This window comes from Anolis sagrei, chromosome 4, assembly GCF_037176765.1.
Source record: "Anolis sagrei isolate rAnoSag1 chromosome 4, rAnoSag1.mat, whole genome shotgun sequence".
In the NCBI taxonomy this organism is placed as follows: Eukaryota; Metazoa; Chordata; class Lepidosauria; order Squamata; family Dactyloidae; genus Anolis; species Anolis sagrei.
In genome coordinates this window covers 43,571,561-43,591,216 of record NC_090024.1, presented here as the reverse complement: position 1 = coordinate 43,591,216, position 19,656 = coordinate 43,571,561, and the positions used below count along the sequence as shown (strand labels likewise).

The window sequence follows — 19,656 nt, the reverse complement described above, 5'->3', positions numbered from 1 at the left end:
TCTAATTTTGCCTCACTTTGATATTACAATTAACTGGGAATTCCTGTTTAGCATAGACTGTGGGCCATTAAAGAGAAAGGGAAACAAAGGCACCTTGGATGTGGTAAAGAAGAAGTACCTTGCAATAAAGGCCAACATCCAAAGACCACGTGCTCCATTTATCCCAAGCCCCTCTCCGTAACAGGATTTGGCAAAGCCTGAGATCTGAATATAGCAGTGCAAGAGGTGACTTGAGAGAGAAACGTACATGTGTCTTTCACACTGCAATTGTAGCACATTGGTTTCCTATGGAATTTTAGCATTTGCAGCCTGGAGAAGGATTAGAGGCCTCTGGCAGAGAAATTCTAAGTATTTCCTCCTAAACTGCAACTCTCAAGATTCCACAGGATGGAACCATGGCAGCTAAAGTGGAATCTAAGGACTCTAACTTGATGTACAGTAGAGTCTCGCTTATCCAACCTTGTTCATCCAATGTTCTGTATTATCCATTGCAGTCTGCCTCCCACCCGGATACACAGCTGTTTCAATACATTGCGATGCTTTGGTGCTGAATTCAGTAATTACTACATAACATTATCATGTATTGAACTGATTTTTCTGACGATTTGTTGTAAAACATGATGTTCTGGTGCTTAATTTGCAAAATTATAATGTAATTTGATGTTTAATAGGCTTTTCCTTAATCCCTCTTTATTATCCAACATTTTCGCTTATACAACGTTCTTGCCGCCTAATTTATGTTGGATAAGTGAGACTGTAATGTATTGGGAAGAGGTTTGTGAGTTAAAGGAAGAGTGGCAATCTTTACTACACATCCATGAATCTATCTACAGGTTTGTTGGTGATGGTATGGAGCAGGATCAGAACTAATGTTCTAATGATAGCAACAACAATTCTACAACATTCAGTGGGCCCTCAGCCTGCTTTTCCCTGTCCACAAGAGTCCTTCTGCAAGCCATCTGTTAGCCTCAAAATTGAAAACTTGATATCAACTAATACTGAATAAATTCTAAGCCTTGTTAAAATAATAATTACTTACTTCTAAATCATTGAAGAATAGATGTGTGTCTGCCAAGTTGAAAATCATCTCCTCCATTCTCAGCCCCAGTGAAACAGAAGTAGGTGGATCCTCCAAAGGGGGGGAAATGGAAACAGAAATTATAGTCAGTAAGATAGAGGAAGGTATGATTTCTGTATTTGAAACATTCTGCCTCTAAGTAAAATATGCTCTATATTGGAGCTAGTTTATGTAATTTTTATATAGCCAGTCCTTCACACTTGCTATGTTAGGGGTACAGGACCCCGACAAAAGTGGAAAAACTATGAATAAAGAACACTGGTTTATTACCTGAGAAAACACCTCTCTAGAAGTCTCTAGATGTTCTTATGAATCGATCTGAAGGGCCTAAGAATGCCTAAAAGAAGTATTCTATATAGAAATATCTAGGTCCTCCATTACAACTCTATGGTCAATATCTGTTGGAGGTTCACTATAGTGCTGGACAACCTAGAGTTTCCTAAGAGAACATTTTAATCAAATCCAAAATAATAAATCCAGAAAAATAAATCCCATAAATGTAGAGAAAGCTTTACATAAGGTGAAATAATTACATAAGGTGACTTTTTAATAAAAATCACAATAAAAGCTCTAGAAAAAAATTGAATTATTAAGCATAAGACTATAAAATAGGAGTGGGAATCATACATCTTTTTGTATATTAATAGACAGCCAATTGCAGAAAACCTAGCAGTATAATCAATGGAAAAAAATGCGGACAGCTGCAGCACATCGACATCTGGAAAGCTACATAATTTCCATCTCTTCTATAAGAAGAACAAATTTCAATTGAACTATATTGTGAACTCTAATTGAAGGTTGTCAGGTGCCAAAATAAATTTTCTTGTACCAAGAAAACAAAACTGTTAAACAACGGTAGGAATAACTTGAATTAGTGGCAAGAAAAGGCCATCCTGAACAGATGGGCCGAACATATCCCAACACATCTGGAAGCACCAGGCTGGTGGGGGATGGCATTTGCAATGTCTTAAAACCTTCATAGAAGCTATCAAAAACATTTTACTCAGTTCCAATGTGGCCAGGAAAGCATTATACTGATACACAGGGCCATGGAACCAGAAATATAGGCAAGGATAATATTTTTGAAAACTTAATGGAAATGTCTTGTGAACCAAACATGACTAGAAGATGATCCACAAATCATAGAATCATTGAGTTGCAAGAGATCTCGTGGGTCATCCAGTCCAAATCCCTGCCAAGAAGCAGGAAAGTCGCCTTGAAAGCACCTCTCAAAGCATGATCCTAATTTGATCCAAGTGTTTCCTAAGTCTTGCATCCTGCCTATAGCTATGGGCCTTTCATAATATTTAACTTTTTTTCCCTTGCAGGAATATGGCTATAGCAGGAGTCTGTTATTAGTGAGGAATCAGAACAGAGATGCCCCGGAGGTTCAAACCCCCAAACAAGTGGGATGGTATAAATAGAATAACATATTCAAAGCATATACAACATAAAGAATATACAAGTACAGAAAATATAATCTTTGCCAATACTCAGTCCTTTTTTCTTTCTTTCTTTTTTTTGCAGATGCTTTATTGTGTTCCTTATATGTATTTTTTTTGTTTTTCTAGCTTTATGTTACTTATGTAATGGCTGTCCTTGTGACAGTATTGCTTCTCTTAAACATGTGGGGGAAATGTGTGTGTCCTTGAGACACGTGTCTCTCTGAACTGTTTGCTGTAAATATTTTGTATACTCTGAAGATTACTCTTTTGACCAAACGTAATATTATCCAGAAATCCATTGTATCTTGTATATGTTTTGATTTCTATTATGTTGAATATGCTTTAATATATATAGAGAGAGAGAGAAAGAGAGAGAGAGAGGAAAGGAGAGAGAGAGGGAGGGAGATTGTAGTTCTCTATGTTGTATATGTTTCAATACAGTACATTCTGTTTGTATAATCTCGCTTACTTTTGGAGTTGGTATCTCTGGTGCTTTCTCTATAGTGATAACTTAGAAAGAGGAGCAGAAAAAACAGGAATTGTTGCTTTGGGATTGAAGATATTAAATACCATAAAACCTAGTTTGGAAATAGGGCTGCTAACTAGAAAGACAAGGAAATGAACTAGCATATTTTGTTCTGAGTTTTCTTTTCAGAAACAAGTGAAAAATCAACAGGGAAAACCAGCTCCTTGCCATTTTTCTTAGATATAAGTGAACAGGGAAGTTTTATGGTAGATTTCACATCAGAGTCACAAAACTTTGCTTTAGCCACATCCCTTATCAAAAATGAAGCTTCACCTCCAGATATAGTATAAAACTGACACATTCTGTTTGTGGATCCTGTGCAGAGGATTTCACTTCCAGCACGTTGAGCTTTCAATAGTTATAGAATGATTACAACGGACCGCATTTGATTTACAACTGAATTAATCAGATGGATACTGGGCAGTTGGATTGTGGAATTGTTTGGAATATATGAAGCACAATTATATGAAATGATTTACTTAGGACCAATACATCTTCTCAGGTTTCTGTTTTTATTCTGAATAAGGATACAACAGCCTTCTATGTCAATGCTCCTGATTAACAGTAGCCAAAAGCTTCCTTATAAAGTGGATCATCGGTATCACTGGGGATTGATTCCAGGACACACACACACACACACACTGGTGTATACTCAAGTTTGATTATGTACTGTGGCATAATAAAGTGATGTACTTTATATAAAAATGGCAAAATCTAAGTTTGTGTTTTGGATTTTTGTTTTTGGAACAATCCATGGAGATCAAAACTGTGAATGTAGAACCCATGGATGAAACCATAGTTCCATATAGGCCTACATTGCTCACTCTAACTCAAGGATCCACAAAGTAAGGCCTGTGGGCCACAGGCAGCCCTCAAAGGTCATTTGCTCGACTCCCACCCTAAACTTCAGATTTAGGATCACCTTGAGTCTGAAACCACTTGAAGGCACACAACAACAACAACAACAACAACAACAACAACAACAACAACAACAACAACCCTAATTCACTTGAGTGTCTCATCAGTCAAAAGCAGACCCACACTTCCCATTGAAATACTGGCAAATTTATGTTGGTTAGAATTATTCTTAATTTTTAATATTGTATTGTTCTTTTGAGGGGTTTTTTTGCATTACAAATAGAATAGAATCATAGAAAAATAAAGTTGGAAGAGACCACATGTGCCATCAAAATGAAAGATGGCTGTGGCACTTCAATTATGGAATGACCTCAAAATCCTTGAAAGTATGCTGGCAGCAATGTTGAATTTTTTTCCTGGTGATAAGCCAACACATGGCCTTTTATAAAAGCCTTCAGGTACTAATTTGTTTCAAAGTACATGCACATGGTTTAAAATTGTTGTAGGTTTAAATGTGGTTTAGTGTTTGTTTTAACTTTTGTTTTGTTTAATACAATTTTCTTATTCAAATTATTTAATCTGGATGCATTTTAAATCCTTTGCATTGTACACTGCCCTGAGGTCCTATGATAAATGATGGGATGTTATGTTAGGCGATCCCTCATAGCTTGAGGAGGATTGTCTTCCAGATGTGATCCTGATGTGCGTCCGTGGGTGGCTGTGGAGCCCCACTCTTGATCTGCATGTTCTCCCGCAGAGAGGACATCGGCCTCCAGACGGAAGTCGGTCCAGGTCAGGGTTGGCTTGACATGCCTTCCTCTTGGCACATTTCTCCCTTTCACCCTCCATTTGTGCCTCTTCTGCAGCACTTCTGGCCACAGCTGCAGCACTTCTGGCCACAGCTGACCTGCAGTTAGAGCGCTCAAAGGCCAGGGCTTCCTAGTTCTCAGTGTCTATGCTACAGTTTTTGAGGTTGGCTTTAAGCCCATCTTTACACCTCTTTTCCTGTCCACCACCATTCCATAAATGATGGGATAGAAGTGTTTTGTAAAGAAAACAAATGAAGAGATTTCAAGATCCTCTGAAGAGGTTGCTCCCTCGACTTGCTAGCTTATGTCAAGAAGTTGCAAAAACTACTTGAATTGGACAAAACCTTTCCACATATATTCTACTGCTAAATTATGACGCCTCTCATGATAAGATCCATACTTTCAAAGACACTGATTAAAAACCACCGAATGACTTACAAACGATTCAAAGTGAGACAACAGGAAGTGAGAGAAATCTACCCCCAGGAAGGGAAATTCATTCCTGAAAGAATTATCATGGGGAAAAGGTGACTCTACTGAGGCTTATCACCAATCCTTGGTTCCACAACAAGTCACCGTTTTTCAAAATCTAAGTATCACAAGGACAGAAAGTGAGGTGAAATCTTTTAAACAGGGGCACAGACAGCAAAACAAACACCACAGATGTGCTGTCCAAAGCTTAAAGGCCTTTTTCCCCCATTGGATTTGGTCAGAACAGTTTTCAAATAAGGGGAACACTTTCAAATAGAGTATTGCTATTTGTGAACTTGGATATGTGTCCACTCCTAACTCCACTACAGATAAACCCAGTAAGGGTTAAGTGATTTCAGAGGTCACACTACAAATCTCCACTCAGCCATGGAAACACACACTCTCAGCTACACAGTAACTTCACACTGCAAAAACAACTTCACTCTGCACAAACCTTGCCAAGGTTGTCATAAGTTGGAAATGATTTGAAAACACACAGCAATGAAAACCCAATCGTTAGAAAGTTGTTGTGATTTGGAGAAAGGGAAAATGAGTTGGGACAATGTATGAGCAAAGATTTCTTCACTGGAAGAAATTACTTCAAGCCTAACAATTTAGAATGTGAGCATGGATTGAATAACAGAAAAAGCCAACAAACTGATAAATACATGGCTTGCTTGTTTGCATGTCTGGTTGGGATGTGACTTTGGTTCCACATATTTTTGGACTCAGCCATGCCCATTTTTAAATAAACCTTACTACCAATGTCTTCACCACAAGTGTAGACAAGGCAGAATAGATGGATTAGTGATATGAGTCATCATTTTGCGTTCTTAAAACACTATAGTAGTTACTAGTGCCAGCTGTTAGTTTACTAGTTTTGTTCTAAACTACCATATTTACTTGAATCTAATGATCTCCTTTTTTGATAAATTACCTTCCCAACATTAGGGTACACATTAAATTTGCATAATATGGTAAATACTTTTTTAGGTTTCAGTGTTTTGAAAATTGCGGTTTGCATTAGATTCGATGGCGGATTGGATTCAAGTAAATACAGGTAATTACATTAAGAGTATTCAGCAGTACAATTTTCTTTCCCTATTTCTTCTCTAATATTACCAAATGTATAGAATAACTATACAAGAAAGAATATTCATTGCAGCCAACAAAAGATTTTTTTAATCCAGTCAAATGTTAACCTAATAAATGAATGTGCTACAGCAATATAATTCACAAAGCAAACCTGAATGTATTTGAAACAATCACTCTAACTTACGTCAACATTTTTAAATTGCATTTTCCCTTAACTGCTGTGATACACAATTGATGTAGATTTTCTGATGCTAAGCAAACGAATCCTTTGGAGCCAGTAAAGGAAATACTGTATAAGACATCTCTAAAACAGCTTGATCTATATGTGGCATACATCTGTGATATGAAAGAGAACAGACTAATCTGATTGGCCCATGGATAAGATGAAGCATCAGAATATCTAGCTTAGAAAACAGCCTAGGAATGATATCTAAATAAACAATTAACCACTTTGAGTCTCCTTGTGGAGAGAAAAAGCAATGTATACATAACTATAAGAAGATGATGAAGAAGTTTCACTGCCAGACTGAAAACTGGAGAGGGCACTAGTATCCTTAATGAGTGCACAGAAGTGAGATTTTCATCTTACTTACTTAGGCGATCCCTCGTTGGACGAGTAAGATGGTCTTCCATTATGGATTTCCTTGTGGGTCCGTATGTGGCTGTGGAGCCCTATTCTTGCTCTGCATCTTCTTCCGCAGTGAGGGCATTGGTTTCCAGGTGGAAGGCGGTCGCCGTCGGGGTTGGCTTGACGCGCCTTCCTCCTGGCACGTTTCTCTCTTTCACCCTCCACTCGTGTCTCCTCAAATTCTGCAGCACTGCTGGTCACAGCTGTCCTCCAGCTGGAGCGCTCAAGGGCCAGGGCTTCCCAGTTCTCAGTGTCTATGCCAGAGTTTTTAAGGTTGGCTTTGAGCCCATCTTTAAATCTCTTTTCCTGTCCACCAACGTTCCGTTTTCCGTTCTTAAGTTCGGAGTAGAGCACCTGCTTTGGGAGACGGTGGTCAGGCATCCGGACAATGTGGCCGGCCCAGCGGAGTTGATGTTGGAGGACCATCGCTTCAATGCTGGTGGTCTTTGCTTCTTCCAGCACACTGACGTTTGTCCGCTTGTCTTCCCAGGAGATTTGCAGGATTTTCCGGAGACAGCGCTGATGGAAACGTTCCAGGAGCTGCATGTGACGTCTGTAGACAGTCCATGTCTCACAGGCATAGAGCAGGGTTGGGAGGACAATAGCTTTATAAACAAGCACCTTGGTATCCCTACGGATGTCCCGGTCCTCAAACACTCTCTGCTTCATTCTGGAAAATGCTGCACTTGCAGAGCTCAGGCGGTGTTGTATTTCGGCGTCGATGTTGACTTTGGTGGAGAGGTGGCTGCCAAGGTAGCGGAAATGGTCCACATTTTCTAATGTGACACCATTAAGCTGTATTACTGGCATTGGAGAGGGATTGGCTGGCGACTGCTGGAACAGCACCTTGGTTTTCTCAATGTTCAGTGACAGGCCGAGCTTCTCATATGCTTCTGCGAAGGTGTTTAGAGTGGCTTGTAGATCTTCTTCTGAATGCGCACAGATGACATTGTCATCAGCATACTGGAGTTCTATAACAGCTGTTGTTGTAACCTTGGTTTTGGCTTTCAGTCTGCTGAGGTTGAATAGCTTGCCATCTGTCCGATAGATTATTTCCACTCCGGTGGGAAGCTTCCCATCAACAAGGTGAAGTATCATAGCGATGAAGATGGAGAATAGAGTTGGGGCAATAACACATCCCTGTTTGACACCCGATTCCACCTTAAATGGGTCACTTTGGGAGCCACTGCTGTCCAAAACTGTTGCCATCATGTCATCGTGGAGGAGCCGCAGGATGTTCACAAATTTGTTTGGGCACCCGATTTTGTGGAGGATGGTCCAGAGAGCGCTGCGATTCACTGTGTCGAATGCCTTTGCAAGGTCGATGAATGCCATGTACAGAGGTTGGTTTTGTTCCCTGCATTATTCTTGGAGCTGTCGTGCAGTGAAGATCATGTCCACGGTTCCTCTGGAGGGGCGGAAGCCATTCTGGGATTCTGGGAGGGTGTCTTCTGAGAGGGGCAGAAGGCGGTTTGCAAGGATTCTTGCGAGGATTTTCCCAGCAGAGGTTAGAAGGGAGATACCTCGATAGTTTCCGCAGTCTGTTCTTTCCCCTTTTTTGAAGAGGGTGATGATGGTGGCGTCCTTGAAATCTGCTGGGATTTTCTCGGTCACCCACACTTTTTCTATGAGCTGGTGGAGTTGGTGTGTCAGCTCAGGTCCTCCCTCTTTAAAGATTTCAGCAGGGATCCCATCTGGTCCACTGGCTTTGTTATTCTTCTGTTGGCTGATGGCATTGCTGACTTCTTCCAAACTAGGCAGTGCTGCAAGCTCGTCCCTGGTTTGTTGTTGCGGGATTTGTGAGAGGACCTCTTCGGCCACATTGGAGCTGCGGTTCAGGAGGCTTTGGTAGTGTTCTTTCCAACGTAGTGCAATTGAGTTTTGGTCCTTCAGGAGTTTGGTTCCATCTGATGAGCGTAGAGGCTGTATCCCATGGTTTCTTGGTCCATAGATGACCTTTGTGGCTTTGAAGAATCCCTGAGCATCATGGGTATCTGCCAGGTGTTGGATTTCTTCAGCCTTCTTTGTCCACCAGATGTTCTTGAGTTCTCTTGTCCTTCTTTGGACCTCAGTTTTTGCACTGGCATAGATCTTTTTCTTAGCAGCACAGTTGATGTCTCTCTGCCATGCTTGGAAGGCTTTCCTTTTCTTGTCAATTAGCTGTTGGATCTCGATGTCATTTTCATCAAACCAGTCTTGATGTTTCTTGGCTTGGTATCCAATAGTTTCTTCACAGGCTTGGATGATGGAGGTCTTCAGTTTGTTCCAATGTTCCTCGACACTTTCGGGGTGTACTGTGGGTAGATGGTCCTTGAGTGCTGTTTGGAGATGGGCTCGTCTGGAGGGCTCCTGAAGGGCTTGGGTGTTCATTTTGTGCCTTGTCTTCCTTCCTTGGAGTCTGCGCTTGGGAGCGATCTTGAGAGCCATCGAGGATCGAATTAGCCTGTGGTCAGTCCAGCAGTCGTCAGCACCTGTCATGGCTCTTGTGAGGAGCACATCGCGGCGGTCTCTGGCGCGTGTGATTACATAGTCTAAGAGGTGCCAATGCTTTGACCGGGGGTGCTTCCATGATGTCTTGAACTTGTTTTTCTGGCGGAAGAGCGTGTTGGTGATGACAAGGTTGTGTTCCGCACATTTGGTGAGAAGCAGGATGCCATTTGAGTTGCTGTTTCCAACCCCGTCTTTTCCGATGGTTCCTGGCCACAGGTCGAAGTCTCGCCCGACTCTTGCATTGAAGTCCCCCAGGAGGATGATTTTGTCCTCCTTAGGTATCCCCGATAGGACGTTGTCCAGCTGACAGTAGAATTTCTCCTTGATGTCTTTGTCAGCATCTAGTGTTGGTGCATAGGCACTTATGATGGTTGCCCGTTGGTTTTTGGCAAGATCGATTCGGAGGGTTGAGAGTCGTTCGTTGATGCCAGTGGGTGCTTCGGACAGATGTTTCACCAGATCATTCCTGATGGCAAAGCCAACTCCGTGCATTCTTTGGTCTTTTTCGGGCAGTCCCTTCCAGAAGAAGGTGTAGCCTCCTTTTTCTTCCTTCAGCTGTCCCTCTCCTGCTCTCCGGGTCTCCTGAAGGGCTGCTATGTCGATGTTGAAGCGTCCCAGCTCCCTTGCAATGATGGCAGTTCTGCGTTCGGGGCGTTCACTGCCACTGTTGTCCATCAGAGTCCGTACGTTCCACGTACCGAAGTTCATTTTCCTTTTTTGGCCACAGGGTGGTGACCCCACTGGACGCGGCAGTCCAGTCAGGGATAAGTGAGGCAGACTATGTTTAGGGCACCTTTTCTAGCCCCCTCCCCATGTGGGGTGAGCAGAGTGGGTCCTCAATAGGGCTGCTCAGTCGCGGATACAGCTGCCGAACTACTCAACTGCCTCGGACCTTGAGGTAGAACGACTGAGTCCGTACCCACCGCCCATGTGCCAGTCTGTGACTAGGGGCTTCCAGATTTCACAGTCCTGCCCCCGTCGCCACTCGCTGATCGCCATGGGACTTTGGTTGCTTGGTTTTTATTTTCTTTGGAAGATGCCTGTGCGTGGCTTTTTTAATGTGTGGAGGTCAGTGCACAACTGATCAACACACAGACTTCACAGAGTGAGGTTCCACTGGTGATGTAGTTTAACACAATGACCGCGGCTTCTCAGTCTGTTGCAGCCTTCTTCCGCCTTCGCAGCCGTTGTAACATGTGCCATGTTATCCTCCGCCTGCTCCGCCGTTGAGGTCTTTGGGTCTTCGGACTGTGCTTGGTCTGGAACCTCCCCCGCGGCCACTCCTGGGAGTGCACGACTCAAGTTGTTGTGCCTACAGGTTCATTGGAACACACAAGCCCCCTCACCACGACAAGGTGACAGTCCATCGAGGGGGAGATTTTCATCAGGTATTGGTTGTCATGTGGCCAGTTGACAAACAACATCTATTGCAACTCCTTGAAAGTTGAGGATCTTTTTCCAAAATCCACTCTCAAAACCCCGTGCCTCTGTAGTAGGCAGTAGCACCCAGAACTGCAAACCAAGTTTTGCAAACTAACTAACATTCTTTCAGTCCACCAGAAACAGACAACATTAGAACTGGAAGAGGCAGAAGGCTGCAGATTCCACTATGTTGTGTCCACACACTCAAATTCTGTATCTAACCTACACATCCTCTCTTTTCTCATATCATAACCTGTTTTTTCCCCCTGTGGGCTCAATTTTAATATATTTGTCTAAAAATATATTAATATTTTGTAAACCTAAACACAAGTGTCAGGCATGGAGTGACCCACCGCAGTTAAGCCAGAGGCTATTTTTTTGGTTAGCAGATTGCTCAGATACAATTTGTTTTGTTTGTTTCCTTGAATGTAATAGTAGGAAAATGTGGTTTTTTACATTTGCTTTTCTCACTCTTTTGGTCTGGAAACAATGTGTTCCAGTGCACTTTACAAGTATATTTCTTCGGAAACAGACATAGAATTCTGCTGATAATCTTATTTCTGCATCTTAGCTGGCTTCAGCATTGGAGGTCTAATGTACTATGGAATGGTGTTCATAGGCTGTGTTTAAGGAGAATTTGCTTCTGGGGAGTGTACAAGAGGAGAACGCACCCCGTGAATGTGTCACCTTTCTGGCAGGTGCATTTACCTAACACTAACACTGCTTTGGAGCTGGAGGAAAAATAGCAGTAATTGCATAATTGGTTGTATTTTGTTTTCCTTTCATTTCCCAAACGTTTAGATGTAAATCAAACCATTTTATGGGACAACTCTCTCATATAATGGTGTCAGAGAACAACAACTTCCTTGCTAACATCCTTACTACTTAAAAGGCCTTAAAATGGGCTGCAGCTTATTTCTTGTCTAATTCATCCTGAGATTTCTTTTTGCAGCACTTTAGCCGATGTCTATCTATGTATGTTTGTATTCTTTTCTATTTATCTATTCTTATCAACTTTAGAAGTTAAATGCGAGAAGTAGCATAATAAAAAAAACAAACAACAAATTAGGCTACAATATTCTGTACACTTTCCTGAGCTTAAATTGCACCAAACTCACAGAGTTAGCTTCCACTTAACACACTTGTACTGTCCTGGACTACACATTCTTTTTGTTCAGCCAGATGCCTAATATACAACAAATGAGAGTGCTCTATAGTACAGTTTTACAGCTGATGGTGGATAATTTCAAGTACGTCTCAGAAACAGAAATGCACAGCCACAGATATATGTCTGGAGGATCTGACCTGGGGCACCCATATGGTTTAAGAGGGCCCAGCAGAGATTGTTCTACCTGAGACTTCTAAAGAAACAACAACTGAATGAAAAGCTGCTGTTGACTTTCTAACCTACAGCATCTGTGGGTGTTTTGGCAACTGCATAGTGGCAGATAGGAAGGTGCCAAAGGGTCACTACTATTGCACAAAAAATCATTGGTTGCTCTCTACCCTCTTTGGAAGAACTGTATAAATCCTGCAGCCTTAAGAAACCCCAGAGCATTCTTGGGGATCCATCTCACCAAGCATTACTTTTTTGAATTATTATCATCTGGCAGATGGTACAAGGTGACAAAGACAAGGACAAATACACTGAGAGATAGCTTTTATCCTAGAGCTGTGGTTAGTTTAAACTCCATGGTTTCACATTGACGTGGCATTGGGGGATGTGCAGTGGTGGTTGGGGTGTGGAGGAATGAGTGTATTGTTTTGTGATGTGTAATGGGAAAGGCATTTAATTTCATTGTGCAATAATACAATGACAATAAAACTATTCTATTGACATACCTGACAAATAGGCTCCTAGTTATAAAATCTTTTTATGCCCCCCAGCTCCACTTTTCCTCCTTATCCTCAGTCTGGCTAGAAGAATTTCAGCAGCATAAGCATTGAGGAGAAGGATGAAGGTGGGCTGTAGAAACACAGTCTTTCAGCATTACAAAATACAATAAAGCTTGAGCTGGGAAAGAAGGGAATTCTATTTCAGCCAGTTACCCTGTAGCTATGTGTGCCTACTTACAACAGACACGGTAAATCCAAAAACCTTTACTGAACATACATGAACAGCAAAACAGAGAAAAGGAGAAAAGAGGTATAATTCTCACATGAATATGTTAAAAAAACATGGATTCACCAAAATGGAAATCATAAAAAGTAGATGCTAGCAAAAGGAAATATGCCTAGATACCGTTTTGGAAAAACTAACCACGTACACATGTGGAATGCAACAACCAATCAGGTAAGCATTCTAGAAACCACTTGAAGTGTTGTATTAAAAGGCTGCTTACAAGGCTGATTATAGAATCACAATGTACGAAGGGACTACAAGGGTCATCTAGTCCGACTGCCTATCAAACAGAAATAGACAGCTAAAACACTCCTGAAAGATGTCCTTGCAACTTTTGTTTAAATACCTCCAAAGAAGGAATGTCCACCATTCTTCATGACAAACTATTCCAAACAGCTCTTAGAGTCAGAAAGAGGTCATGATGTTTAAATATAATATCTATACCTGTCATTGTGAATCCATTGGCTCTAGTTTTCCAGAATCATTATCATTCTTTTATCTCATTCATATTATTTTAATTCACCATCTTTTCTTTTCTTTTAGGGTAGAAGTCGTCTTCTAGAGGTTATTAGCCTGAAATTTCCATAAACCTTCACCATTGGCTCCACAGTTTAGATTAAGGATAGATGCAATTCAACAAGATCTGGACATCTAAAATTTACAGATCTCTCTTCAGGATTTGTTTCAACAATATTTATTGATTTATTTAGCACCATGCTGAACTGCTCTTCTTTTTTGTGGTGGAGGGATCTAATTCCATTATGTCCAAGTAATTTCTGCCTCTGGTTAAATGTTCTATTAAAGAAGAAATTCCAAAGAACACACCTACTTCATTAACTGAGGATACTTACACTGACCTTAACTAGTGTATCTCATTTTTATCTAAGAAGTCAAATACCATTATTATATTCTCAGTTTTCCACCATTAATTATTTTGCACTGTAATATATATCAAAGCAAGTTCCCTTATATGAAGTGCCTTTTAACACACCTACCCCATGAACCACCTCAGAGATTAAGATCATCTGGCGAGGCCCTGCTCTTCTTCCAGCCTCCATCACATGTGTGGTTGGCAGGGACAGGGCCTTCTCAGTGGTGGCCCTGTGTCTATGGAACTCCCTCCCCAGCAATATTAGATCAGCTCCCTCCCTCTTAGCCTTCAGAGGGAAAGTAAAAAACTTGGCTCCGGAATCAGGCTTTCAGAGAATAGTGCAGTGCAATAACAGATTTGGAATATGTTCAATGACTACGGAATGTTTTTGGACTATGATTATGAATGGCATGATTTATATTTAATACAATGTTTTTAAATGTTTTAAATGCCTAATATGTATTAACTGTAATTTAATTGGAATTTGAATGTTACTGGAATTGTATATGTTTTGTATAGTGTATGTGGAATTGTATGGGTAGAGAAAGGTGGGGTATAAATAGGGTAAATAAATAAATAATAAATTTCACATCTCATGTTACTGAACTTCTACAATTGTAAATTCACATTGCAGTTTTAGAATCCCTTTATCCTAAGTCAAACCAAATTGACCCAAACATTCTACAGGATATGATGGTTAGTGAATTTATTATGTTTCAGATCCAGAAGTCTAATGAAGATAGGTTGAAGGTAAATAAATACAATAATCAAAGCAGTGTTTTGCTACCAAAAGCATTGTGCTGGGATATGAAAAGTTAAGGAAAGTACCATTCACTGTATATTTTTAAGAGTTTCAGTTCAGCATGAATGCCTAAGAAGATATCATAAATGAACTGCAAATCTCAGATGAATGTTAAATTACAAGGAGAATTACTAGTGTACTTAAACCACATATCCTTGTCTTGAGCATGGATGCCAGGAGACACACAAAAAAACCCAATCAGCTTGTCATTTTGAAATGCTCGCCCCCTTTGTTCTGCAAGGAAGAGGTAGTTGAAAAACAGGAAAGTTCACTTACTGGGCAAGTCTTGGCTTATTTTCCAGTTAAGCTGGAAAGCCACAATTGAAGAATTCTGTGAAAGAGGCTTTTTGTTCTTCTTTTCCTCTTTACAGTCCATATTAAGACACACAGAAAAATCTCACAGAATTAAATCAGGTGGACTTTTACCTCTAAGGGGGGGAAAAACCTTTCAGCCCAGCATTGCAAAATTTCAGGTGTCACTAGGGCATTCAAAAACAATACTGACACATAGTTTGGCAGAACAAAAGAGCTTTGGGTTAAGTACTCATTCCACCTCCACTGCTGCCATTCACTGTGGCGTTCCTCTAATTTCTTCTCTGATTTAAGAAAATCTATGTTTTGTTATTGCATCTAAATGGTGAAAACATATTTTTCTTTTGCCCATCATGACAAGTCTGAAAACAAATTTTTGATGACAGAAAGGGGCCAAGAAAGGAACACTATACAGTGCAAGGTCCCCCAAGTGCTCATTCATGTAACATAGGGTAAAAATTGTGTGGTCCTTCAGCTGTGGCTGGACTGCACCTTCCAGTAGCCAGCACAACCAATTGTGAAGCATGCTGGGAGTTATGGTTGAACAACCCCAGCCCTAATTTAGACAGAAAGCCCCTTATGTGGCCCCAAACCATGGTTTTATAAACCTACTCTCCTCTACCCGTTTCATGTTTTGCAAAAATAACATATGAAAGAATCAGTCATGTTGGTTGACATCTTGTAATATACACCAGCTGCTAACACTGTATGTGGTGAAATCATAGCCACAAATGTGGAGAAAAAAAATCTCTGTATGATTCAAAGAACATGTACAACTTCTACACTTTCCTTTTTTAGCACAATATCTACACAGCTGTTAGTCATTTGTTTCATGGGATCCAGACATCTTTATTCAAGGTAGCATTGATATTCCAGGGAACTGCTTTTTCCCAGCACTCCTAACATTTAGAAAATGTTGCTGTGCTTGAGCATATCTATGTCCATCCTGCCAGGTGTAAGAGATCTAACTGTGTAAAATTCACGGGCATCTCTTGGCTAGAGTTTATGATACCAATAGTAGTCTAGATGTCATTGTTACAGCCACGGCTGGTGGGGACGATGGAGAGGGCCTTCTTGGTGATGGCCCCCCAACTTTGGAACACTCTTCCCAGGGAGAGTAAGCAAGCCCCTTCACTATCCTCTTTCCATAAGGATCTGAAAAATTGGATGTTCCAACAAGCATTTGAGAATGAGTCCTTACTAATAAATGCCCAGCCCCTAGCTCGCCAAATAGTACTCTGTTCTCTGCACTTCTTTCAATCCCCCAGCCCTATACTACGTTGTTTAGCACTATCCCAGGTCCGGTACTCTTTGTACCCTGATCATGCCCATCTTAGTATTCTGGTTATTGCTTTTTGTTGTACATTATTTGAGTGAGTTTTAACACTAATTTTTACTACCCTTGTGTTTTATTCAATTGTGGTTTATTTTATTGTTATGCTTTGATATGTTTTATTTTAATTGTGGTCTTTTGTTTTAATGGATTGTTTTGTTTTGATGTTCTGTGGACATTTTGTCCCATGTGTAAGCCGCCCTGAGTCCCTTCGGGGAGATGGAGACGGGGTATAAAAATAAAGTTATTATTATTATAGTCTTGGGCCAAATCCAATGTTGTGTGAACAGGGTCCACTTGGGCTTCATCACTTCCTTCTGTGCCTAACGCCATATTTTCTCTGGATAACACCCCAATTCACAGCAGCAGTTTGCAATGAGAGAGAGACAAATCCTTGGATACAAGCCTTTTTCCTGTATTGTGTTTTACTAACTTTAGTAGATTTTTGACCAGTAAGAGCAAGTTAAAGACATTGTTGCTTTTCTTAATATCAGCACCCTAAGAACTATTACAGAGTGGACAGACTAAACTATAATAGAGCAAGCCAACATTTATTCATTACTACGACAGTACTGTTTGAAATATATCTATGACACAGACGGCCTTGAAAAGGCTAAAGTATCTCTGTTATTTGGGAATACAAAAATCAAGTCAGCTCTTCCAAACACTGAAAAGCCTTATTAACATATTTCACATTTCTTTACCATTTGAAAAAAAATCATTCTACTGAGATTACACTAGCAAATATTAAAGGCACAGAAACCAGTGCTTTATCACATTATATTTGCCTATCACACTATCACCATGTACAAAATCTATTCATTTCATAACATAATAATTTTGCCACATGTGTATCACAAGTTATTTATTCAATTGCTTATAGACTGTCTAATGTATTTTCTAATGCTAGAGACAATCTCATGCCATCCCTTTTTGCAACTGAATATTTTCCCCTCCCAAGATGTACATTGTAAGCAGTTGCTTTTGAAGTTCTACTGTAATAACTTTTTCATAATTTTGTTCATCTTTCCTTGTGTGTTCCTGATATATTTTAAATGAAAGGCCATTCCCAAGACAACTGATACTAAATGACTATGAACATGTAACACTTAATAAGAAGCTTTAGAAGGCAGTAGTGGGGAAAGTGTCCACTCCTAGGTCTTATTATAAGAGACAGTACATATATTTATTTGTTCAGTAATGAATTATTAATGATGTGGAGTGGAAACAGTTTTCTTTCTACTCTGAATCCATCAAAATTTCAAGAGTGTAACAGTAAGGGAATGCTGGAAAGTGTGGTAATTATCAAAGGGATGAAGTTTAGATCACTGAGAGGTGAGACAGTCAAGTTCAGCGAAAGGGGAGCTTCCAATATACCAGATAATGTAAGATGTTCTGGACTATATCGAAGAAATTAACACTATACATCGGTGCAAATGCAGCAGGAAGAGATGTAACATGTATTGCAGTGTCTGTGATGTCTTGTACAGAAAATCAAAAGCATAAAGAAAGCTTTATAGGACTTTATTAGGAATGGGCTGCAATTCCTAAATACCACAGAAACACCAGGACTTAATTCTGAATAAACAAGCATAAGTTTCCAAAGATCAGTTCAAAGAACTTTAGAATCTACAAAGAATAATCTATAATTGGCTGTTTCTTATTGTGCTATAAGTAACAGAAACCATTTTGATCAGCATTGGTAGAAATCTCTTACATTCAATGCTACAATAAACTGCACTCTATAGATGTATTCAGCATAAACATACAATTATCTGATATTTACTATTATGGTACTTACTCTTCCGTATCTGTTAGCATAGGATCCTGTAAGCAATGAGTGGAAAACGATGATTGTCTCATCCAAATCCCAAATGAAAACCCTCTGTAAAAGAATAATAAAATCAATCCAATCACTCCATGAAAGTGATAACTTGATTACTAGATATATGGGTGATGACACAGGTTTGAACACTGGACTATACTAAAACAATATTTCCTTACAATTTTGGAAGAAGTCATGCATTCTATGTACATGCATAACAATTAACACAGCATCACAAAATGAAGAGAACACTCCTATTAGGGCTTACTTGTAAGTAAATCTCATTGAGCTCAATGAAATTTACTCAGAGACACATATAGGAGTGTAGACTAGACATATTATTTCTCTGATGTTACTTCTATTACAGGGGTACTCATATATATTATACAGTGGCAAGTAGGAACCTATAGAAAGTTTTAAAAAGGAAAAGGACAGGATACAAAAAAGTACATTTTCTTTCTCAACTGTGAACTTCCATTTAGCAGAGTAGAGACACTGAATCACACCATGCCCCACTCTTAAGGAAAGGTCCTAGTATTATTTTTTTTGGGGGGGGGAGGGTTCATTTTCATGGAAGGAACAATAAACAATGAATAATAGGACCTTAAATAAACAGTTAGGATATAGTGCCAGCTAATGAATTGATTGAGAGACAGCAAGTTCTACTCATTACCCCTTAACCAAGATATTATCTTCCCACATAATATCCCACAGGGATATTTCCTGGTGGCATGTATATATGTTATTCTCCTCTTCACAACATGGCAGTGGAGGTGGATGTAAGCTTGATCCTCTGGTATTTTTGGGGAAACAACATGCATTCTTTGCTTTTAGCAGATCTCTTCCACCCTCCCACACCACTTCCACATTCTTCATTTTGTGGGTAAGTACAGATACCTAATAACTACCCAGTTGTTAATAAACACTTTCATCTTGCCAGAGCTTGATAGCAATTATGATTGGATATATTTGCCCATCTTAGTGTATAAGAGAATGATCTAACCTAATTGTCAGTGAAAAAGAGAACTCAATGATGTTGAGTAAGAGCTTTTATTTGTATGGGGCTTTCTCTAAGCAAAAGGTTTAGAGAAATTCCCTTCTCAGAGAAGAGGAACCATTGCCACATAGATATCCTGGGAAAGAAGCCAGAGATGTCAGTTAATAAAGGGAGAAGCCAGTTGGAGTTGAAGAATTTCATAGAATAAATTCCTCGTGACAAAGGCCAAAGTTTGAGTAAACAGGAGTACACCTGGATTTTATGATTTTACTTTAGCTCCCCCCCCTCTTTTTTTTTCTTTCTTTGGCTTTCTTGAGTTAATATCTACTTCTATCATTGTGAAACTTTGTAAACTGAAGTTTTCTTTAATGTTTCTGGAGTGGGTGAGAAAATAAATAAACAAAATGGCTGTTTCATATACATACCTCTAGGTCAGAGTCAGGTGGTGGTGAAGGATTATTATTCCTTCTGCCTCGGCCACGTGATTTGCCATCTGAGCTGCGACGCAACCTGTCTGCCTCTGAATCTTTAATAGGTGTGGTTGGACTGTGAATTGTGCTGTATTCTGCTAC

At 40.0% G+C, this 19,656-nt stretch overlaps 1 protein-coding gene across 15 annotated transcripts in view; it reads right to left on the bottom strand.

The window, feature by feature from the left end:
- Positions 1-19,656, bottom strand: part of EYA1 (EYA transcriptional coactivator and phosphatase 1) — a 108,187-nt gene that overhangs the window by 46,271 nt on the left and 42,260 nt on the right. For 8 of the 15 annotated variants that reach the window (XM_060775464.2, XM_060775462.2, XM_060775467.2 and 5 more), the window contains 3 exons: positions 19,510-19,649; positions 18,064-18,147; positions 1,040-1,129 (listed from right to left, as the gene is read on the bottom strand). In XM_060775464.2, the coding sequence (XP_060631447.2) occupies positions 1,040-1,129; positions 18,064-18,147; positions 19,510-19,649 (314 nt within the window). Of the gene's footprint in view, positions 1-1,039; positions 1,130-18,063; positions 18,148-19,509; positions 19,653-19,656 lie in introns of all 15 variants that reach the window. The other 7 variants (XM_060775460.2, XM_060775463.2, XM_060775459.2 and 4 more) reach the window with 1 other exon arrangement.